This window comes from Cloeon dipterum, chromosome X (genome assembly GCF_949628265.1).
Source record: "Cloeon dipterum chromosome X, ieCloDipt1.1, whole genome shotgun sequence".
NCBI lineage: Eukaryota > Metazoa > Arthropoda > Insecta > Ephemeroptera > Baetidae > Cloeon > Cloeon dipterum.
Window position 1 is genome coordinate 23127157 of NC_088790.1, and position 23791 is coordinate 23150947.

The 23791-nt window shown below is 38.9% G+C and overlaps 4 protein-coding genes across 5 annotated transcripts; 1 reads left to right on the forward strand and 3 right to left on the reverse strand.

Moving 5' to 3' along the window:
- Window positions 1-8: 8 nt before the first annotated feature.
- LOC135947300 (uncharacterized) lies at window positions 9-6108 on the reverse strand. Of its 2 annotated transcripts, none has more exons than XM_065496036.1 (17): window positions 6007-6108; window positions 5648-5693; window positions 5391-5577; window positions 5161-5324; window positions 5003-5060; window positions 4902-4945; window positions 4788-4849; window positions 4566-4735; window positions 3899-3947; window positions 3449-3820; window positions 2606-2746; window positions 2431-2547; window positions 2255-2368; window positions 2092-2202; window positions 1737-1907; window positions 601-781; window positions 9-546 (listed from the first exon to the last, which is right to left on the reverse strand). In XM_065496036.1, exons 2-17 carry the CDS (start codon window positions 5667-5669, stop codon window positions 419-421), a joined length of 2091 nt encoding a protein of 696 aa, XP_065352108.1. In that variant the 5' UTR covers window positions 5670-5693; window positions 6007-6108; the 3' UTR covers window positions 9-418. The 2 variants fall into 2 exon arrangements, with proteins under 2 accessions (XP_065352108.1, XP_065352107.1); XM_065496035.1 differs by having other exon boundaries at window positions 4902-4948.
- A 943-nt stretch (window positions 6109-7051) lies between these two features.
- LOC135945579 (probable multidrug resistance-associated protein lethal(2)03659) lies at window positions 7052-17754 on the reverse strand. Its single transcript, XM_065493357.1, has 18 exons — window positions 17637-17754; window positions 14421-14529; window positions 14253-14363; window positions 14060-14194; window positions 13800-14004; window positions 12833-13055; window positions 12624-12780; window positions 12432-12570; window positions 11822-11932; window positions 11539-11766; window positions 11195-11481; window positions 10947-11130; window positions 10694-10882; window positions 10434-10639; window positions 10100-10380; window positions 9960-10039; window positions 8702-9727; window positions 7052-7682 (listed from the first exon to the last, which is right to left on the reverse strand). The coding sequence occupies exons 2-18, from the start codon at window positions 14492-14494 to the stop codon at window positions 7332-7334; spliced, it is 3987 nt and encodes a 1328-aa protein (XP_065349429.1). The 5' UTR covers window positions 14495-14529; window positions 17637-17754; the 3' UTR covers window positions 7052-7331.
- A 2814-nt stretch (window positions 17755-20568) lies between these two features.
- Window positions 20569-21751, forward strand: Pfdn5 (prefoldin 5). Its single transcript, XM_065493186.1, has 5 exons — window positions 20569-20699; window positions 20860-20994; window positions 21198-21272; window positions 21332-21437; window positions 21491-21751. The coding sequence occupies exons 1-5, from the start codon at window positions 20601-20603 to the stop codon at window positions 21571-21573; spliced, it is 498 nt and encodes a 165-aa protein (XP_065349258.1). The 5' UTR covers window positions 20569-20600; the 3' UTR covers window positions 21574-21751.
- A 223-nt stretch (window positions 21752-21974) lies between these two features.
- On the reverse strand, window positions 21975-23750 carry LOC135946437 (uncharacterized). Its single transcript, XM_065494650.1, has 3 exons — window positions 23614-23750; window positions 23264-23561; window positions 21975-22408 (listed from the first exon to the last, which is right to left on the reverse strand). The coding sequence occupies exons 1-3, from the start codon at window positions 23632-23634 to the stop codon at window positions 21993-21995; spliced, it is 735 nt and encodes a 244-aa protein (XP_065350722.1). The 5' UTR covers window positions 23635-23750; the 3' UTR covers window positions 21975-21992.
- Window positions 23751-23791: the final 41 nt, after the last annotated feature.

Genomic DNA, 23791 nt, shown 5'->3' on the forward strand with positions numbered 1-23791 from the left:
AATAAATTGCTGATTTTTCATTTTATCTTTATTGAGATTTATGATTCCATAAAACAACAGCCTACACATTCAATCTAATATGATGAAATTTAATTTATATTTCATTTTTTCACTTCATTAAAATTTAACACAAGATTTTCAAATTTCGAAAATAAATGAGTTGAGAGATTGAACAAAACTACCATTTCAGCCTTTTTTCCATGTGATTCAATAACAATATCATTTTGACTGTTATGTCTAAATCATGAAAAACAAACAACGCATTCAAATATCCTTCGCTCTATTCTGATAGGTTGGTGTGCATGTGACAGGAAGCAATGCACATACAAGTTTGCTTTCGCCTGGTGAAATGATGTTCAAAATAAAAATAAATGCAAATAATTAACAAAAAAATCTATGTTATAGATCTGCGTCAGGTCTACGCTTGGCGACCAAACAGAAATTCTGGCTCCTCAATGTCGTGGTCAAAACCTTCTGGCAGGATAATCTGCATTCCGTAGCAATCTTCTTGGTTGCGAAGCTCTAAAATACTCATCTCACACAGTTCTGCAATTTGAATTGAATTTAACTTACACAACAGTTTTAGTCTATTCAACTCACCCATGATCTGAAGAAAGATGGCACACACGACACTTTTGTGAGTTGTGTTGACCTTGGCAAAGGTGCTGAACGTGATTGGGTCAGAGTGCAGTGTCCCATCTGCCTCCTTGGCACGGTGCAGTTTCGACAAGGCGTACAGGATGCTGTGCTTGCTCATTGGGTTGTAATCAAGATCTAGAGGCTGTGAACCATCAATTTGAATGAAGACACTGCATTTTGTATAACATTAGTATCAAGACATTTAGAGCAAATATCTTAATTTCATTGGAGATGAGCCGTGGAACGTCCAGCAGGTGTCAAGCGCTCAAGCCTCCCTAAGTGCGGCCACGCTGAACGTTTCACCCAAGTCCCACATAAATCGAAAACTATAAATGCTATTGAAAATCTCTTACAGAACTTGCCTCCGAGAGCAAGCAAAAGAGAAATATTGAGAAGAGGTGCTTCAAAGGTCAATTATTAATTAATTTACAATGGGATTAAATTGCAAAGTTGTATAGAGGACGTTGAAAATCCTTTTGGTTCAAATCGCATCTCTCATGTCTATTGAAACAGAGTTATGGCTGATTTTTTGTCACTCCAAAACAATTTACATGATGTCATTTTATATGCCTCCAAAGAAAAAATGCCATTTATTTTAAACCCTGAAAACAATAATTATGCCATAGCAAATTTTCTTCACAACTTACAGTACTGAAGTTGAACCTTATTTCGTTAATAGATAATATTGTAAGGGGTATAATACTTCTTTAAAAGTATTTTTTAATTCAGAGAATGATTTCTAATAATATTAATTTTATTTTAAAATTATTGTTTGATTGTCAAGTTGCAGAGGACACTAAAACGTATTTTCTAGTCAAAACCACATCTCTCTAGAAAGCGTAGAGCCGCCGAGTAGCTATCAATTTGTTTTTTGGGGGGTTAATTATTAAAAACTCTAAATCCCCAAAACCGAAGATATGTTGGGCAGAATTTTTGGTGCATTGAAAATTGAAAACCTAATAACACGGCCTCTTAAATTAATTTTATGAAATAGAATTTTAAAAACCTAAAACGACAATTGATAGTCTTTACATTTTTAACCTAATTTTTGAACCAAGACTAGAAACAGAAGTAATATATATGGTTTGAAAACTCACATAAGTTGCCTTTGGCATGCCAGAATGTGTTTGCCAATCTTGAGATCCAGCAGATGTTTGCACTGGTCCATTGCTCCCATTGGAAGCTGGAGGAGTTTCAGGTGATTTGTCTACCTGATCTGCAGTTGAGCACACTGGGACAGTCTCTGATTCAGGAGTGCAGGCCGGGACCTTCAAGACAAAAGAAAAAAATTAGTTGCTGAGCATGGGCGAGAGTGCAGGGGATGATTTTCCTCTTAAGGTTGACTGGTGAGATTCTATCACTTCATTTATTTGGCTATCGAGAAAAACTGTGATCCATCATAGCACCCCATATATTCTTGGTTATTTGTAGAAATTAATACGTATTACATACCTCGGTGGTAGGTCCTGGGTCTACAAAACTTTCAGCATGAGGTGGTTCAGCAGAAGCTCTTGGTTTAGGCACAACAGGTTGGTGTTTTCCAGGCGCCGGGACAGGAGTGCTCTGTATTTGACAAAATCAGACTGACACCGCAAGGCACACTAAATTAACGCACCGAATGGGTTGGACGAAACGGAAATGAATGAGAGAAATCAATCACATTTTCCAAACCATTATCCTGCTGTGCATCAACATCTATTGAGGTTGGAACAGCCGCGTCAGGCACGACCTGCGTGAGAGGGGATTCTAACAGTGACTGTTTGATGAGTATTTAAAGAACAATCAACATGCCTGTCTAGACTCAGCTTCAGGGAAGTGTATTTCAGAATCGGTTGGAACGTCGTACACTCCATCCTGTATTTCCTGGTCGTCTATAAGATTTTGATATGCATGGCAGATGGCAGTCCACTGCAACGAGAATACCCAGGCGCATTACAAGGGAATACACCATGTAGCAAAAACTCACGGGTGCATGAGTTGTTCTAGGACAGCGCCGTTTGATTTTTCCTCTTACAAGAATGGACATTGGCCCAACTCTTTTCTTGGACTGCTTCCTATTCCTCTTTCGGGAAATCGCTTTCAGCTCCATTTCAAGGACTTCAAGTCGCTGTAATAAAATAAAGAGATAGGCGGTGGTATACAAAAAGTCAATCAAGCAAAGATTTCAGAGAGGGATTATGTTCTACTAGTTGTTAAAAATGCAGCTGTCTATTTTAAACTTAAAAAACCTCTTTTAATTTAAACTTGGCATTATCTCTCTGAAATATTTAGGGTCAGAATTATTTTAAACCAATCATTCGGTCATTTTAATAAAGGGAAAAACCATTCATGAAATCGCAACCCTAAACAGAGCGCTAACTCATCGAGCCGCAAATTGACAGCGCCTGAGGTTTCTATCCGTTTTAATGAACTGCTTTCACTGCGCAATTAATGGATCAATCATGCTGATTAGTATTATTCACTCAAAATGTTGTCTTTTGACATGATGAAAACAAAAATTGGCAGAGTCAATCGCCATAGAAACGACAGCTGAGATTTTAATCCAAAATAGCTTTTACATTTCTCCAACAATTTAAGCTGAACCAATTTTCAGAATGAATGCATCATGAGGAGTCATTTTAAATTAAAAATGCACAATAGTGGCATGATTGAGTCTCAAATCGCTGCGGAAGTGCTATAAATTGAAAATAACGTCTGGCGCCACATAGTGATGGCTTCAAACACTTTCACAACTGGATATTGTTTAATGATCTTAAACATTGACCAAGGCAACAAAGAATGGTTAAAATTATCAGTAAAAAACACTTACTGTTCTCATTTCCCGTAAGCTTGTTTTCATACGGAGATTACTGTCACTGTAGAATGGGGTTCTTCTACGGCCCCTGCGAGATGAAGGGGTATGAGGCGTTGACACGGTATCTCCTGTACTTTCGCCATTATTCTTCTTCTTCTTCCTCCTCCTCCCGGGCCGTTTTTTTGTGGGAGATGTAGCCACGTCAGGGGGCTGACCAGGAAGGTTAGAAGATGGAACGCACGGGTTGGATAACGGATCGGCCACAGAAGCAGGTTGGTCAAATTGCGCATCATGTGGCATGTCTTGATGAGCTGGGCAACTGTGCTCAGGATCTGGGACAAGAGTCCCAGTGTGACGTCGTTGGACAACAGTAGAATCTACAGCAACCTTCAAAAATCGCGTGTACAAAATGAGTTATAATTATTACTGAAAAAGTCAGGTTAGGAGACAATATCCTTGACTCACCAGAGTTTTGTTTGTTGGGCTGTTATCAACCTCAACAGATTGGTGGTCCCTGTAAGAAATTTGGTTATATCAATTTCAGATGTTTGATATAGATTTTAAATGATAAAAAAAATGAAAGAGAAGCACCTAATATAATATGCAGTGCGAACTTAACAAGTCTGTCAACAAGCTTGGGCAAAATTTAAGTTTGAACAATTGCCAATCATTTTTAGAGCTGTACTTTTATTTAACTGGATCAGGTCGAAATCAATCTTTGCATTCCTAAAAGCTGCAAAATCTTTCATATTCCTCAAATTTTATTTCCGAGTATTATTTTAATATGTGAGTGTTTTATGGAGCCACACACCAATCAAGACAATTTTGAGCAATATATTAAATTCCAACAAAACATGCTATAATAGCAATACTTTTAGCCAGATAAGCACTAGAGAAAAAAAATTACATATAAATTCTGTCAGTTATTCTATTACAATTAATTTAGTTGAAAACTTGACAAGCTATTAATAATGCGTTATTTTTTTTCCTTATAAATTTATGGCAAGGATTTATTTACCAAGGAGCCCCAGAACAAGCTCTGAATAGTTCGCTTGAAAATACACTCAATTCTGTAATTTCTCCTTGCACTTGCGCTTTTTGATCATTTTCTACCTGTTACCCTGCAACTCACCGGCCATTGTTTGATGACAGATCATTAGTGACAATTTGACTCGGGGCTCTCGTCTCCAATGGAAGAGTGCCTGTTTGTGTAGGTGTCTGTGGCTCATCGACAGGTTGCTGTGGCTCATCAACACTTTGCTGTGGCTCATCGTCACTGTGCTGTGGCTCATCGACAGGTTGCTGCAACAACATTTTGTTTAAATCACAGTTTTCAAGAAACGTTTTAACCTACAGCAAGAAATCTCTGGTAATCATTAGCTGTCATTTCGCTCATAGGAATGTTTGAGGCCAGATCTGCAAAAAAGTCTTGAAAATTAACAGTCATGGTGAACTATATTAAAATTACCTTCAATTTCAAATGCCTTACTACCTTTCTTCGGTTTGTCGGTCCTGCTTGGAAAATAATTTCGTGAATACAAACAAATAAAAAATCATTAGAAAACTTACTTTCTAGCCTTGTCATCATTGTGCTTTTTGACGATGTCCTCAAGTTGTTTGCGATATTCTTTGAAAGGAAAAATTCAAATTCGAAGCAATAATTAGACTATTAAATTGGCTTGAGACTTAGTCCCAAAACCTACATATGTGCGAAATACTATACTCACTTTGTTTGGCTTCAATCTGAAGATTTTGCAAACGAGTGATGCCATACATGTACCCTTTGAAAATTTGCTCGTCGAAGAATTCTAAAGTTGCGACCTGTTCATTCATGCAGGCTTCTGAATAGAGACCTAAGGCCTTTCCTCCTAACAGGTCTTCCAGCAACTCGCTGCAAATTACAAGAAGAAGTGTAACATTTTAAAACACATAATTCTCAGAATGTATAGTCTCTTACAGGAGAGGTTTTGTGTCAATTTTCTGGTAGTTCTGTTTCATGTGCTCGTTCAATTCTCCATGTAGTCCTAAATACCAAATTCCCTGCAGATCAAGCCACATGCTATCTGGGAATGTGATGAATTCGAGCGGATGCAGTTTGTGTCCAACCCGCGCAACAGCTCGCGACGGTAATTTCCGCTTCCTCCCTTGAAAAAAGTAATTTGTCGTTTAACGCATTAATTGGACGAACATTTACAAACAAAATTTGACACATACTTCCGCTTCTTCGTCCCGACATTCTCGCTTTTGATCTTTCTGCGGTCTGAAAAATAACATGATTAATTGAACGTTTAAGCATAATACTGTATAATTATGTACGATAAATTCAATATTAAGTTAATGCTCTTCTTTTCCTTATGTATGAAAGGTATACATAATAGTTACACTACTTATTAAAATATAATTATGTATGTAACTTCGTGCATTTACGCACATGTATGCATACATGTACATTAATTGTAACAAATTAAAATATGACATATGTAACACACACATAAGTGCATATATATACATAGATATAATACAATTAATAAATATATTATTTATACATATACATATATTTATGGGGGACTCACGCTTTCCGATCACTCACACTTCTCGCTCTGATGGGAAGATTCAATGTTAATCCCTATCCTCTATCCTAGCGAGAAGTGTGAGTTGGGCGAAAATGGTGAGTCTGCCATAAATAATATAAATATATGCAACCTGTATAGCAGTTCAGTTCGACAGGTTGCATAATAATATTAATATACATTATCATGAATTAATTCACCTTTTTCCAGCCAAATAGTAGCAAAAAGAGCAGCAACCGAGAAGGAATGAGCTACACGCTCACTTAATTTGGATATACATAAAACATTTTGTTTATAGAGATCAAATTGAAATCCAGCGGTCCGACCAACCCTAATTTGTTTTATCATAAAACGTGTACATACACGCGATGTTAAACATTAACAATTAAACGCACCATTCACTTTTTTCTCTATAGCATTATTGCATTCTACGGTTTGTTGGAACTGAACAAAATGTTCCGGGAAGACTTATAATCTCATTTTTGTTTAATCAGTTGTTTTTTGGAACACAGATTTCCCCTTGACGACACAAATCGATTGGTGTGGGTCGTTTTCGACTTTCAGATAAACCACTAAACTTATAATTTTTACATAAAGGACTGAGGTCACTTTGGGCCATTAAATCATTGCAAACATGATTAATTAAATTATAAATTAAACTAAAAAGACATAAAAATAGTTACAGAGAAAACTGTTAAAATGCGTGATTAATATTATTTCATATCTAATTTTTCAAAATTGTATTTATGCAGTAAATAATAAATGAAATATAAATTTCATAAAAAATACATATAGCGATCCATTTTAGTCATGTCAAAATTTCACTATGATTGGACAAAAATTGCCCATTTAATAAAATAACCAAAATAACATGGAAATCCCCACAAAACTCCATTCATATACGGTTTCGTGCAGAGCTAAATCTTTGTCATTTTCGTCTAATTTCATGAGTTTACATTTTGTCTCATCCCTAAAAATACTCCTATATAACTTCGGTCGGTAGCCAGGGTTTTCTTATCAGATTGGCAGAATAAAACGTGGATAAAGATAAATGTGATAATTTTAAAAATACTTTATTTCAAACGGCACCAAAATACAGTTCGATTCACACTTGGGCATCCCAAGCAAGTGCATTTACAATCACAGACAAATTACACACGACCAGCGGCATAGCTCCGATCTGTCGACAAAAATAAGCAAAATAAAACCAGAATATTTGTTCAGCAACTCTTCGATTTTCTACAGCACTAAACCGCTAAAAATAAATATTTAGAAAGCTCTACAACGTTTTGTACACTTTTCAAAGTGTTGATATTTGATCAGGCAATTTAAAAGTCGGTTGATTCTGACGCGTTATGATCGATGTAAGTGTCTTTCTGCAGGTAGTTGGACAGGTTCAAGCCCACTTGCTGGGCCATTCCCGCGAAAATCGACTTGGAGTTTGCGAGCAGCTCAGCGGGTGCGGCCAGTTCGGCCGCACGACCCAAGTCCATCACAAGCACTCGGTCAGAGTCCATGATCGTGTGCAGTCGATGCGCGATGGTGAACACGGTGCAGTTGGCGAATTTCTTCCTGATGGTCGTTTGAATGAACGCGTCGGTTTTTGGGTCAACGTTGGCCGTCGCTTCGTCTAGAACTAGAATTTTGTTGTTGCGCACGATGGCCCTTGCCAAGCAAACCTAAAAATGGGAGACTCATGTAGTTTACACTTACAAAGAAACTATTATGGTTTGAATTTTTAATTTTAGGCGAAAATATTTGATTCGTGAAGTCTTTCCTGGTGTAAATTACAGAAATTGGTGCACAAATTTAAATTTGATGATTTTGTAGATTTTAAAAAGACAGAACAATATTTGAAATTTGATAAAATAAAATAGGTTGTGTTCAGTGTAGCTGATATTTTCGCTTTTAGACACTATTTAATGAGACACATGAATTGGTGGGTCGTTATTTAAGACGTTTTGACACTGTCTCATCTATCCAAGAGGAGCAATTTCAGATTTTTTCCATTCTTTGGAATCCAATATATATAGGTGAGGCAAATCAGTTTCTGTATATTTTTGTGCTTTCCAATCATTTTTATCGACTGAAATTTGAAAACTCGTTTGAAAAAGGTCTGAAGCCAATGTGTGTGACTTTTACTGAGAGGTGCCCGCATTTATTAAAGAGAAATTTCATTTTGAAACTGAAAAACATCAATATTTTTAATTTTGCAAACATTGTGGCCTTAAAATATTAGCTTCCAAGGGACAAAAATGTATACACTGCACACTGTTTGATTATTTTCATTGATCTCCCCATCAATTTTATGTCATTTCTTTTAAATTTGCATTGAAAATCCAAATGGCAAAAATTGTTCTTGATCTACATTAAATCACCTGTTCACGTCTTCAAGAGCAAACAGGTTTCGCAGTTAACGTTTATCCATGATTTCCAAATTGGGTTCCACGAATCCAAATTTATCAAAAATCTGTCTTTAAATTGTCGGGTTATTTTCTTCAAAATTCAAAAAAAATCTTTCTAAAATCGTTCATTTGAATATTTCTCCTAGTGAACCAAATTTACAGCATGAAAGCCAACAAAAACTCAAACAGTAGACGAAAAAGTCTAATCCTAAAGAGTTCTGATCCGTGCTTAATTGTTGTACAAAACTCTGTATAATTAATTTATTTTTCTCGAAATTCACCACTTTTCTTACCAATTGGCGTTGACCAACGCTAAAGTTGCTTCCGCCCTGCGACATCTTGGCGGCCAGGCCTCCGGGCAGGTCAGCGACGGCCTCCTTCAATTCAACCTCTTCCAACGCGGACCACAGCAGTTCGTCGGGGAATTCGTCAAAGGGGTCGAGGTTCTTCCTCATCGTGCCGGAAAAGAGCACCGGCTCCTGCGGGATGATGGAAATGTTGGCTCGCAGCTGGTGAAGGCCGAGCGTGGCGGTGTCGATGTCGTCGATCAGGATGCGTCCTCCGCAGGTGTCGGCGAGGCGGAAAAGGGCCGAAATGAGGGACGACTTCCCGGCGCCGGTGCGGCCCACCACGCCGATCTTCTCGCCCGAGTTGATGCTGAAGGAGATGCCCTTGAGCACTGGCGGGTCGTTCTTGCTGTAGCGCATGGTCAGCTCGTCGAAGACGACGCGGCCCTGACGCGGCCAGTCCTTGCCCGGGTCCTTGCTCGGCTCGGTTTCGAGCGGCGGCTCGGCGTCCAGGTTGGTGAACTCAATCACCCTCTCGACCGAGGTCATCTGGTTCTCCATCTCGGCCGACTGGCGCATGCCCCACTGGAACATGCCGGTCAGGCCGAGCGCCTGCGTGATGGCCAGGCCGACGTTGCCGCCCTCGTAGTCCGAGTCGACGAAGAGGAAGCTGAGCGTCACCACCGCGATGTACAAGAAGCAGATGAGGTCGAGCGTGTAGCCGAACGAACGGCTCGTCGTGATGAACAGGTACCAGGCGGACGAGTGCACGTCCTGGTGGTTGTCAAACTGCTCAAATAGAATGTCCTGCGACTTGAACGCTCTGATCGTCGTCAGCCCATGGATCGAGGCGTTCAAGTGTGAGAACACGGGCGACCTGGTCACGCCTTCCAGCCGCTTCACGCTCCGCGACGTCTTCAGGTAGATCACGCGGATGAAGTAGAAGATGACCGAGATCACCGCCGTTGGGATCAGCAGCCACACGTTTACCACCGCGATCACAGTAACGATGCCAATCAGTGCCAGGGCTATCTGTGAAAAAATTCCATTGATTATTCACTCATTTAAATATGAAATATAAACATGCAAAAACGCAGGGGTTTTCCCTGATTCACTTACGGTGGGTTAAGTATTATGTATTTATTTTGCTATAACTCAGCAAAAACGTCTCTAACCCAAGCGTTTGTCTGAGACCTTTTGGCAGAAGACACTGCCCATCTTCATTTTTCAAATTTCCCGACTTTAAAAAAAAAAATAGACAAACCTGCAAACAATCAATCATGGCCATTGGCAGTAATTCGTCCACGGCACCCATGTCCTTTGAGAAGCGATTCAAGATTCGACCTAAGATCCAAAAATTGTATTTTACTCCACCCTTTAGATGATTTATCTGTAAATAAAAACCTGAAGGATTGGTGTTGAAAAATTCCATTGTTGCTCTGGTTATAGAGTCAAACATCTTGTCGTGCAGATTAACTGAAGATCTCATGCAGACTCCATAGAACAAGTATATTCTCCAGACGGAAAAGATGATCACACAAAGCATTAAAGCCGAGAAGACGTAAATTCCCACCTCAGTGCTCATCCACGTTATCGCAGAGAAATCAGTGGCAAAATTGGAGAGGTAGCTTCGTGTCCAATTGGTTTGCATCACTTCGGGAATTCGTGCTTCCTCCCAATTTGTCCTGCAGAAAGAGATATTGTAAAAATCGGTCAGAAACATGCAGACCACTCTCACCAAAACGATGTCCAGTAGTCAGTCAAACTTCCTGCAACCTGGGCGAGTAAGAAGAAGAATACCATGAAAAACAGTTGAAAGCCGGTGGCTCCTGCTCTCAAATACTGGCCATAAACCTCGCCAGACACCGTTCCCTCGGTCCTAACTTCGGCGACCTCTTCTGGAGACCTGTCTTTGTTTAACAAATCTTGGGATGAGGTCTCACTCTGAAATTATAGCTCAGTGTAGTACTCATTTAAAAAGGAAATGTTTGTATTAACCATTTTAGACGTTTGTCTGGACAGCTTGGAAGATTTGCTGATGCTGCTAACGCCAGAACTAATACTTTCGTTATCTCCGTCGCTCTCTTTCTTTTCTGTGCCTGGCTCCTCATTTTCCGCCAAGAGTTTGGCAAAGTCCAGCCCACTCTCTTGCAACTGTTGAAACGTTCCTTGTGCCTGGACTTTGCCCTTCAAAACAATAATTATTACCAATGAAATATGAGACCCATTAGTCGTTCCTAATTTTAAATACATTTTTTAATATAATGATGTGGTCCGCTTGATTTAAATACTGCAGCTGGTGGGTGACCAGCATCACAGCCTTCTTCCTCAAGAATCCAGCCAAGCAGTCGTCAAAGAGGTGGCGGCCCACGTGAGTGTCAACAGCTGACAATGGGTCATCTAGCAGGTAGATGTCGGCTTTCTTGTAGACAGCTCTAAACCGAGAAGAGTATTTTTACTAGCAATAAATCAAATCAGAATATATAAAATAAATCCCACCTGGCAAGTGCAACTCTCGCCCTCTGCCCTCCGCTAAGTGAAATTCCTCGCTCACCAACGATCGTTCTGTCGCCATAGGGGAACTGGGCAAAGTCCGTTTCAAGGGCGCACACCTTGACGACGTCTTTGTACCTGTTTGCATCAAAATGCTGTCCGAAGAGGATGTTCTGCCTCACTGATCCAGCGAACAGCCAGGGCTCTTGAGCGGCATAAGAAATTTTACCATTTATTTCCAAAGAGCCAGACTTGAGGGGCAGCTCGCTCAAGATGGCGTGGAATAAAGAGGTCTGCAGCATATTCAGTTAATTATAAAAGCATTTAACCGCTTGAATGGGACTTTTTACCTTTCCAGAGCCAACCTGGCCAATGACAGCCACAAGTTTGCCAGGGGTTAGGTTGATAGAAACGTCGTTCAACGTAGGTTCATTCAGCTCTTCCTCCCACTTGGCGACTGCGTTTTTCAAGAATACTCCAATGGGACCGGTTGGCTTGTTTTTCCCCTCAGAATCTGAATTGTCTTCTTTAGCGGGCTCCACTGCGGAAGTCTTCAGCTCATCAAGCATAAAGAATGTCTGGTGAAACATCTCCAATAAGAGAAAAAAGGTTATTTTGCTTTTAAGAACAAACCTGCAGGCGACCGATTGAGACACTGCACTCGGCGAGCTGCGAGACGCCTTGCGGGAAACCCATGGTCATTGTCTGGCGGATGATGTTGTAATAGGCAGTTATCACAAACACCTGGACAGCAGTGATCATCATTAGTTGTTGGGAAAATCGCCAACCATCATGTCCAACAGGGTAAAAACCAACTGTTTTTGAGATGTGTATAAAAGTAGCATTACCGCTATCTAACAATTAATTGGCAATTTTTATTTAAATTTCCTTCAACAAAAATCTATTTCCTATTTAAATTTAGCATCATGTGTCCAAAAATTTAATGAATAAGTGGAAGTATTACAAAAACGCACTGGATATATTTGGAAGGGGTTAAATTTCATTTTTAAATTTAACCATAATTGATTTGTCAAAGCCATATATGGAGTTGTTCTTATACTAAAATTGTTTTAAAATCAACATTGCGTGATCAACTTGAAAATTTTTCTCCCTTTTTTAATCTATTGACCTGCAATTTTTTGGTCGCATGTATGATATGGACTTGAAAATACATAAAACGTCTTTTGATCATCTGGAAAAAAGCCAGATGGACAATACTGCGAACCCTGATGATCAAACTTACTTTTTCCGCTGTGATGTAGTCTCCAATCAGGACGGTGATGACAAGAGTGACAAAGACAGTGAGTCGTGTTATAATCATGATGAGAGACAAAAATATTCCTCTGATGTACGAATTGTGTTGGATGTGTCTGATTTCAATTCTGCAATGTAAAAGGATTAACACCTATTCTATGGGAAAACTTATAATCAACACCTTCGAGCGAGGGCGACGAGTTTGGCAAATGGAATTTCCCATGTGTACATTTTGATCACTTGAATTCCAGCAATGATCTCGTTCATGAGACGCACTCTTTCGTCGGTGCGCCGTGCAGTCTTGCCGCGCAAGTCGGAAGTCTTTTTACCGAGAAGCCCTGAAATGTTTGCTCAAGAAAGTTCAGCGAGAAGGACAAACTGATTTTTCACCTTGTAAAGGAATGGTAAGAAGCAGGATGCCGATGCCGACGAATACAGGCCAGTCCATTTGAACGTACATGAGGTATGCGCAAAGGGCGGTTTGCAAAGGGCCTATCCACAGCATGTGCAGGAACATGGGAGCAATGTCGAAGCGGTTCACGTCGTTTGAGAGCAAATTGACAATTTGGCCGGCAGTGGTATGCCCCATGGCCTCGTGGCTGAGACGAAGGGCCTGAAATATATTTAGTTATAGGATATTTTCATGAGAGTTTGCCAGAAAAGGTTTGATGCACTTTCCAGAAAATAGGGGTGAAATCTAGAGAACTATTAAGCGTTCTCGAGTTCCAATGATACTTAGACATCAACTTTGAGCTAAAAAGTATGCCCTTTACTTTTAAGTTTAAACCACATTTTTCGGAATATTTCAAATTTGATTATTCTATTTCATTTGTGAATATCTCAAGAACGGTTTTTTCCAAGGGTAAAACAATTTTGCCTTAAAAGTGTACATGTAACGTACCTAGAAATTTTCAGGGTGGTGCACCAGTTAGTTTGTGAGATATACAGGGTCAAAGTTACAAAAAGGATATTTATTAGTTTAGATTAATTTTGAGAACATAAAAATTGCACAATCAGTCGATTTTTGCAAATGAAATATGCTTTGGGTCACCTTTGATTGTGAGGTCATAAAGTACCATCATTTAACAGGTAAGAAATCGAGCCCTGGCGTCAGGGTAGGTCTCAAGCGATCAATGCCATTTAATTCCCAATTAATTACAGTTTAACGACGCATGTCAGGCCCTGTATTAGTTCGATTTCAAAGATTTGTACACCGTTAGAACGGCCAGGTCAAGAGCTTTCAGAAAATGTGCAACTCAAACCTTTGAAAGTCATCAGGGTGCTCAGAAAGCGCCCTGGTTAGCCCAAAATATCGTTCCTGAGCACACTTAAAGCCGCTATCAGAAAAATCGATTACCTTCCTGTAAATGAGTGAGCAAGTGGCCACCCTGAGCTGCATGCCAATGTGGATGACAGCCATCATGTACGGATGCACAATCATGACGATCAATCCCGAGGTAGCAATTAGGCCAACAGCATATAGATACGCCTCGTCTTCGCTTATATCCGTGCTTGAAGCGAAATATCGAATAAGGCGTCCAAGGAAGATGGGTTGAGAGATTCTAACATATTCAAATTAACAACTTGGCTCATTGATGGCTGCTTCATTAAAATTACCTGACGACCATTTCAAGAAAAAATAGCACCAAGCCGTAAGCGCAGTATTTGTATCCAAACGTCCTAAATGCTGCTTTGAAGAAGCTCGGCGTTTTATTTTTCCTCTGAGCATTTTTTATCTCTTCATCCCAGTTCCTACAAATTTTCAAAAATCAAGCTGCAATATATTGGGTTTTTTATTTCAAAAAAATACTTCTCCAATTTGTTGCCCACTCTGGCAGACCTGTGATCTGGAAGGGTGCTGTAAAGATCGTCGATTTTCATTTCAGTTTTGTAGCCCTTCGCAAATATCCCATAAGTCCACCTGATAGATGAAATAATGTGTGATTGCTAATAACAAATATTGAGCAATGAAACTCACCAAAAAGTGACAGCAGAAAGAAAATTTGCTTTCGCCCTTGGGTGAGGGTTTTTCAATGATGTGCCTGGATCCATTGTTTCGAATTCGAGAGATAACTATCCTGTCCAATCTGGAACACAAGGTCAGCAATGCATATACATGTACTATTAAATCAAGAAGAGGCACGCGGCGCGCAGGAGGTAATAATTGGTGATGGTTTGAAATATTTAAGCCGTGAATGTTAATTTCTAGAAAAGTTTACAAGATTTTGAGTGCCAGAAAAGTTTAGCTAAAAGTCGGTCATTTGAGATGGAGTACTGCATAAATTATCTTCGATTAAACGCACATGACATTAAATAATTTCATTGGTCAATCTTCCATAGTATTTCCCAATTGTGAAACTTGAATCTGAGAATTGGCGGTCAGCAAGTGAGAATTTTAGATTGATCCTAATGGACTTGCTGTCCTGCTAAAACATCTGATAAGATTAAACCAGAAAATTGCAGATGAGAACCGATATGTATTATTTCCACACAAGGTCAGATAGTTAAGTGCAGAGAGCCACTATAAATTCCTTAAGATAAATGCAAATTAGTTCACTATATAATATCGACATTTTATTGGAAATATTGAAACCGAACAAGTGAAGCATTTTTTTCTCTCACTCGCATTTTAACAATATTCAGTTTTCACACATCCCTTTCTCACATGGCAGAAAATTCTAAAAAATTTCTTAATTCTTCATCTATTTAAGAATTTTTATGAAATATGAAACGATGGTATTTTTTAGTATCAAGAGCTTGTACATACTTTTTCGAAATTTACTCTCCACTCTTGTATGGTGAAATTAAAAGAATTCGACGATGAAATTGAAGCTGGCCGTAAAGCGTGATGTAACATATTATATCCCTTTCGTGTAACATTTAACTCTGGAAAATTCTATCGGCTTAACTCGTTTGCACAATACTTGCAACAAACCAATCACGAATTTCACCGCAGCATAATGTTATTCTACTAAGCAGAATTATATTTAAGTATACGGGAGTAAAAATGAATTAGTTTATAACAAATAATTTTTCAGATGAAATTAATTGCAGCTTCCTCGGTTCCTATCAAGCCGTTTATCTGCCCGTATTTCCACAAAATGCCCTGCTAAACCAGCAGCCAACGCTGATAGGAACATTTCTGAAAAAAAGCTCGCTCCACACTGAGGAAGCTGCATTTAATTTTTAACTGAAAAATTATTGCCACCTCGTGCTATACTTTCATGGGCAAATACACAGTTAAAAATAAAATTTTACGGTCCACTCACTCCAAATAAACGAAGAGCTGGAGCAGCGACGCAGCTAGGTCGACTTCATTTTCGTGAGACACACAATTAAGTCAGTGAGTGCAATTTAATCGAGACGATACGGACAAAGTGTTTTTGATAAGCTGACGTTGGCCACTTTGTCCCAGAGTCCAATAAGAATCAGTGGCACAAATCAAAATCAAGGTGATTTCGAGCGAACGCTTTTATCTTGGACATTAATGCAGTGCACCGTCCGACCAAATCGTATTAGTCTATATCGCTTGATAACCACAAGGCGCGCAAAGATCAGATTATTTTTGTTAATAAATAGATAACATAGAGCTGGCACCGTTTTGAATTGCTAGACTATTTTGTTCTTTTAAATATCCTCTGATTGTTAGCTGATTATAATGTTTCCTTTCCCAGACGACCGTGGGTTTAAAAAATAAGGTATTTTGTCTTTTAAATTGCAAATTATAGTAATATATACGAAATTAAAATTACAAGTGAGATATTATAGTGGTAAAAAACAAATGAAAAAAATTCGGTATTTTTCATTATTGTCTTTGATTATCTCTCCCAAATAAAAATCTTTGCGCACAGAGAACTGGATATGCACAAGTCAAGCTTCATATTATAAGGCTTTTCAACGGAGCGCAAAAAGTGCAGAATCACCTAAATACCGTTAGGCGCACACAGCCACGCTTGCATAATGTTCACGTTAAATCAGATGCAAAGCATGAATGAATTAAAATAAGTTTGTCTTACACGCGCACGCACTTTCGATTCCAATAGAATATACATAACCGAATAATATATATACTATTGCGGTCTCTTGGCGCGCGTTGCTTTCGTCTGCTCTATATAAAATAGTTTCGTCATGACAGTTCTTTATATTTTGGCACAGTTTGTTTTCAAATTGCATGCAAACAACGTTTTGTAAATCTGCAGACAAGTTATTATAGTAAAAGTTAAAAAGCCACATCCGTCTGTAGCTTCCTATATTGTCTCTCATTTTCTACCAGTAAAAAATAAATAACTAATCCTGTAATTTTTAGCAACTCAATAATAAAAAATACAGGATTCGTTGATACAAAATTAAAGCCCTACCTTTCAAAGCAAATTCCAACGGAGAAAAAACAATTTGGAAAACAAGACGATTCGCGAGAGATTTTGCGACAGTAGCTACCCCATGGTCCCGCAATTGCAGTCCTGCGATAAACTCTTTAGGTGCGAGAGTGAAACGCCGGACGGGGGATGGGCTGTGTGTTGTGCCACTAGCATGCGGTCAAGCTTTTAAACACTTTGCGCGCGATCAAGTTATGAAGTTATGCAACTATCTTCACCTTGGCGTCGCGCGTGTAGACTATCCCAGAATTGGTAGGAGTTTTGTGTTTGGATCATGCGACATTATTTGTTATGAAACCTCTGCTCAATAACACCACCAAGCTGAAAACTCGGAGCCCAAGGGCTGCCGATGAGCATGGGCCCAATTTGGCCATATTTTCGCCTCCCCGTACCAAAGTCATTTATATAAAACCGCTGGAAAGGTGCGATAACCAGCAAGTGGCGAGTCGGCGCTGGCTATTTGAGCATTTTAAGTCACATTTCGAGCCACCTTTTGCCATCTCTGAAACAAGGCAGCCAGTAATAGGTTCCCGAAATGATTAAATACCTTCCATTGCCTTTTGAAATTTCTTGGAATGCCTTTACAATGCGAGCCAATGAGCTGGTGAATTATTATTAGAAAAATGTTGAAACCTAGCCTCTATGCGATTTTAATTCAACTTTGTCAGAAATTTCGAATCGGCTTGAATATATTTTTTTAAATTAGATATCAAGTAAATGTTTGGTAAAATTCAAAATAGAAGGAAGTGCTAAAAATATTCCATTTTATTTTAGTTGCAATGAAAGAAAAACTAGCCATGCAGAATAGAAAGAATTACCTTAGATTTTAAATATAATCTTCAATTCTTCTTTACACATTGCCATATATATTCCATAATTATTATTATTATTATTAAGGAGAGTCAAGGGCAAGATGCACGCTGCACGCGACCCACTTGAACTTATACGAATTTTTTACAGATCCATAGTTGGTAGCTGTGCACATGATCCTCAATGGATCTCCTGTTAAAATATTCCATTCAAAATAAGCGCTAAAAATTAGGTAGGAGAATAATTACCATCTTGGAGGAAATCCCCAAGTTTCTGAGAAACCATACAGGTGCCGTAGGCGTAAACCCAGGCACGGTGGAACAAGACAGTCTCAAAAATATTAAGTCCAATATGCAGCAGGGCCAGGCCAAACTCATCGTTGATGATTTTAAACACCTGACCCTGTCCTTTGACAAAAAGGGCCCTACTGTTCAGGCCAATGTTTTTGATCGGTGAGATCAGGCTGCTGATGTCCTCTGCCTTTGAATCTGACACGTGAGCCAATTACACACAAGCTTATGTGAGTAGGGTATCGGCTTACGATCATTTTCAGTCTGTGATTGGTGTTTAGGGCCACGCCAAACGTTTGTGGCCGTCCAAATGATGTCATCTTCGTCTTCCAGGGACAGCTGGGGTATGGCATCGAAGTAGTACTGGTCATCAATCGCCATCTGCAGCTTCAAGCTATGCTTTGCAGGAAGACGATTTCCAAAACTCCAAACTTTGCTGGCCTAGTGACAGTTTTTAATGAATTTGAGCATACTACTGAGGCGTTTTTTTCTTTTTGAGGCTTAGACATTAAAAAAACTGCTAAATAACGTGCCCTCACCGGTATAGTTAGATTTTAAACAATTTTAAGGAGATTTGTTAAAAACTTAACTGTTAATTTATCAAGCACCTTCTCAAAATATTCATCATTAAACAATTAATTTAGCTTGAGCTCACAAAATAGGTCTGAGATAATGGATCCAAATTTTCAGGACTGATTAACAGGAAACCTGACACCTTTTCTACAAATAATTTTGAATACCACGAACAATAAAGATTCTTCTAATTTCATAATATTTAATTAAAGTAAGATTATTGCTCCTTGATGTGCTTTATAAAATTTACTGAGCACAGTTCGAAATTTTTAAATAAACATAATACAAATTTATTGATTGATTGAAATAATTTAAAATTGTGAAAATATTAAATGGAACAAACACTGCATTTTTAAATCAATTATTAAATTGGCCATTTCTTCAATACTCTTTAAATCGCTGAAATGTCAATTCAAAATATTTTGAGACCTGGGCATGTTTCACATCACGACAGGCTTCACGAAGCCAATGTGATGGACAGTGAAAACTTTTGAGTCTTGCATGCAAATGAGTGTATTTTTAATTACCAGAAAATTAATGTCGATGCTCTTCCCCTCAGCACTTATGTGATTCAGCACCCCCTTCCTCTTTCCCGTTGTATCAATTTCACTGACAACACAGTCCCTATTGGCCAAGCCAGGAATGTACTTGATGGCCAGTTCGGCTTCCTCCTGCACATCCCAGCCAAAGAGGATGAACCACTGCGCGTCCCCTTCGCCGTCCTTTGAGTCCAGCGGGTGCGCGACAAACCTGATCTTTGTGTCTTTGGCCACAAACAGGGAGAGGTTGGCTTGCTCGTCGCCTGCCTGCCAAATGATGGCGCCTCTGTGGACAAACCTGTCCGTCTTCAGCAGGGCCATCTCCTCCTCGCCATTTGAGTGTGCGAATTTGACTAGCGCTTTGTGCTTGGTTACCATCGAGTCGACTTTTCCGACGTTTGAGATGAATAAAACGCTTGACCTGGAATAAGGGACGCATATTTTAAATTTGTGTCAATCATTAATCTATGACCTAAAATAACATTTATAATTAGAATCATATTTTAAATTTTAAAAATACGTTATCTCATATAAAGCAAAATTATTTCACTGCAAGCTGTCAAGAATGTCAGCTAAAATAATATGTATGATTAGGCGCATGCTTACAGAATGATACAAAATAACAAAACTCTCTTGACATTCCAAACAACACAGACACACATCATACATATCATACATACTTGTTGCTTATATAGTCCATTCTGCATTAAATTTTAATAAAATAATTTTGTCGTCAAAAGTAGCACAGGACTATATCACGTCTTGGATCTGACGTTTTTTGCGGTTCTTGTGCCTGAAATTTGGGAATACATAAAGATGAAGTCAATTATACCTGAATTTTTTAAAAATTGATCTACTAGTAAAAATTGACAGCTATAAATTACCCTGATTTGACAAGATGCGACGCGCAGATACACTGACACTGACGATATGAACGTAAATAATGCGCTTGGCAAACCCCTGCAAGTGATTGTGACTGTGACTGCAAGCTGCAAGTATGTAAAAGGGAGGTAGAACAAGGAGCGTAAGAAACTCAAAGTTTGTACCACATTCTTTGGTACTACCCTTCAACCAAAACAGTTAATAAACGATAAATAACGCAAATTTTCCTCATTTTATTGGATTTTTGTGCGACAATTGAGTTTGAATTTAATTCCTGTTTTAGTTTCTCCCATTCCTTGTTCTAGCTCAGCCCCTGCTCACTCATATGGCGCGAAAATGCGCCAGCTAAGAAGTTCTGCAGCCACACACAGGTGGCAGGTCGATAGCTTTTTAAGCCAATCAGAGGCCGTCTCGGAATTTGTTGCCGGTTACGCCCACGGGCAGAGGGAGGCGAAGAGGGGCGTAATTGCAGAGTTTTTCGTGGGCGTAACAGGCAACAAACTCCGAGACGGCCTCTGATTGGCTTAAAAAGCTATCGACCTGCCACCTGTGTGTGGCTGCAGAACTTCTTAGCTGGCGCATTTTCGCGCCATATGAGTGAGCAGGAGCTGTTCTAGCTTCCTTACCTTCACAACAACAGTGTTAGCGATTTAACTTTTATTAAGTTGGTGAGACTGTAAGGAGAAAAATGGCCTCAAAAAATGTGTCCGCCGCCGTGCAGGAGATCGAAATCGGGCCCCATTTGGGCCTTCCTCAGTTGAACAACATCAAAAATGGATTAGAACAGGTAAAATAAAGTCTAAGATACGAAATAAAACTTAGAACAGCCGCACTCCGTGTCTAATGTGCTGTGAAAGCGGAGCCGAAAATGAGCCGCACCCCCACAACGCACAACCACGCTCGTTCCCTAATTTGGCTTGTTTTTACTTTGTGTCGTGTTTTGACAGGAACTGTCCCTGATGCAAGAGTCGCTGAACACCTTGAAGATGGCACAGCAGAAGTTCCAGCAATCTGCAGATTGCATGGAGAGGATCAAGCCTGGCTCCGACGGAAAAGACATTTTGGTGCCCCTCACGGGATCTGTATCCTTTTTCAAAAGAAACAACAAAAACATGATTGTCAAACAGGTTGATGAAATTTTTAGGTGTTGAATTTTTTCTAAATCATTTTTATGGAGGACTTCTTGGCATCTAAACTACTTAACTATTGAAAACTTAGTTTAATAACGTGTGCAACAAACGGCCTGAACTTGTGAAATCGTATTTTCCTTAGTAAAATTCTTCAGATGTATGTTGCTGGTAAACTCAAGGACACGGACAGCATTCTTATAAACATCGGCACCGGATACTATGTTGAAAAAGTTAGTGCCTAAAATATATATTATGAAACATGAAGCATTAAAATAACTTCAATTTGTAGGATGCTGCGGGTGCTACGGATTATTTTAACCGGAAAGTCAAATTCGTCACGGAGCAGATGGAAAAGATTCAAGCAATAGGAATTGAAAAGAACAAAATTAGAGAAAGTAAGGCCCACCATTCTCAGTAATATTCAGATAATTAATTTGTGTTCCTTCAGCTATTGCTGAGATGATGCAAGGAATGGTCGCACAAATGGCCAAGCAGGTGGGCACTGCGTCAAGCCAGACGCAAACTTCATAACGCTGCTGTATCAAAATGCACCTGAGGATTGATCTTCTTTAAATTCTGTTCTCGTAAACGTACTTGAACGCTGCAATCCTAACTATTCTAATTTATATGATTTTCCTCCACTGTTTCATAGTGGATTGTTATCAAAGCTGTAATTAATAAACGAAATAATTCATAATTTTTTTGAGAACAGTGAATGTTTAACTTTAAAATATGACCTGAATTAATTTTTAAAATAAAAACTTATTTTTAATGAGACTTTGGTGCATTGAAATTAAAGATTCAAACCTGTTTTTATTAAATCGTATTCAATGAAGCTACAGTTTTATGTAGGTATTAATTTCTTTACTTTAATACAGATAGTAATTTTTATATTGATTTAAACATTACAATCAAAACCTAAACCACAAGTGAAGAGTAAGTGTCGCGTTTTAAATTTGTGAGCAGTAAGTGTTGTACATCCAGCAGACTCCTTTCTCCGCGTTAAAGTAAGGCAACCAGTTAGGACAAGTCATCCTCGTCGGCGACAGTTGGTTGCCGAAAATCAGCATCCACCCCTTGGAGCAAACAAAGAAGTGACGGCAGCTCGCAGGGTCGGCAAACACGCCTGGATTTCTGCACTTGAAGATGTCCTCCTTTTGCGCAGTGGGTGGCTGCGTGATTTCCAATTGCGGCTTGGTGACGACTGGAGGCGGTGTGATTTCCCTTTGAATAGAGCAGCCAGCCTCCGCGGGATACACACACTTTCCGGTAGTAAGACTAAACTCAAATCCTGGCTCGCAAGAGCCCACAAATTGCTTCAGGGAGTCGCCCGTCACGATACACATGTAGTACAAATTGCAGTAGCCTAAAATTTGTTATTTTGTTTAGATGTATGATATTTTTTCATTTAATCAACCGTGAAATTTAAAATTTTTAAAATACGCAAACCTATTTTAATTTTATTACCAAGATCTTTCAGGAGTTTACAAATATTTGGTCAATTTGAAGATGTTTTACATGAAAATTAAATCTCTAAAAAGGAGTATTAATTGTTAAATTTTGTCCAGCATTGTAAAAAATCTTAAATTTAAGAATATAATTATTTGCAACTAAATTTGGAGCGAACGGGGTCTGGAAGTTCACACTGGTGAAATTGTAATTAAAGTTCACCGGTACTATATTTCTCCCATCCCCCTGAAACGACCTACGGTGGCCATTTATGAAAGATATTTTTTATATTGCCTTATTATTTATAAGGCCGCGCGTCCGAATTTTCGGTTTTGTTTTTCTGTGGCATTGCACGAAATATATTTTGCGGTGATTCAAAATGTAAAACGGCATTTTAGGTAAATTGGAAAAGGGATTATCAATATTGAAAATTTTGTTCGCTTTCCGAATTTGCAGAGATTTTTCCGGTCTTTTTTCCATGCGAATTCCTTCACGGATTCAAATCGTTTAAATATTTTGCTGCCGTGTGGACAACCAAATTATTTGTTTGCCTGGTCATGGAATTGATTTTTAAATATATAAACTAAAATTAATACATTTACAAATATTTCAAAATGGAGAACCCAAATATTGGGTGAATTTAATTAAGATTAAAATTGATAAATATTTTCTAAACAACCAAAAAATCATAAATTTGTAAGTATTTCAAAATTAAACATCTCTTACAATAAATTTAAGTATTTTAGGAAGAAAAATAATTGTTTTATCTCACCAGGCATCATAAAGGCTCCTTCCTCTTCACAGGGGGGTGGTTTTGGGATGCAAACCTCAAGACCAGTGTCGTCGCAAATCCTTCCCTTTCGGCAGAACAGCACATTCTTTCCAAATCCCTTTCCGCACTGCGAGTAAATTATGTTTCCCAGGCACCTGAAGCCGCTCGGACTGCACTTTTCCTGAGCCACTGGTGCAGCTGCAGAAGGGACCGCCTGTGGGTCTGAGTCTGGGTCGGTGTCGTTCGTAGCCAACTCGGTCGCGCTTTCCTCGCAGCCCACCATGATGATGGCCATGAACTTGAAATTTTAATTATTTTTGGTTGGAAATAACTTTTATGCAACAAATTACCAAAATCAAAAAGAATTTCATTTTTGAGGATGTGATTGTGGTTACAGCCGTCTACGTACGTTGCTAATCAGACACCTGGAAAGGTATTTAAAAGAATTAATCTTCCTTTAGAGAATTTTTATGAGTAAACACGTAATAAATACAAGTGATTATCATGAGTTCGAATTGATATTATACT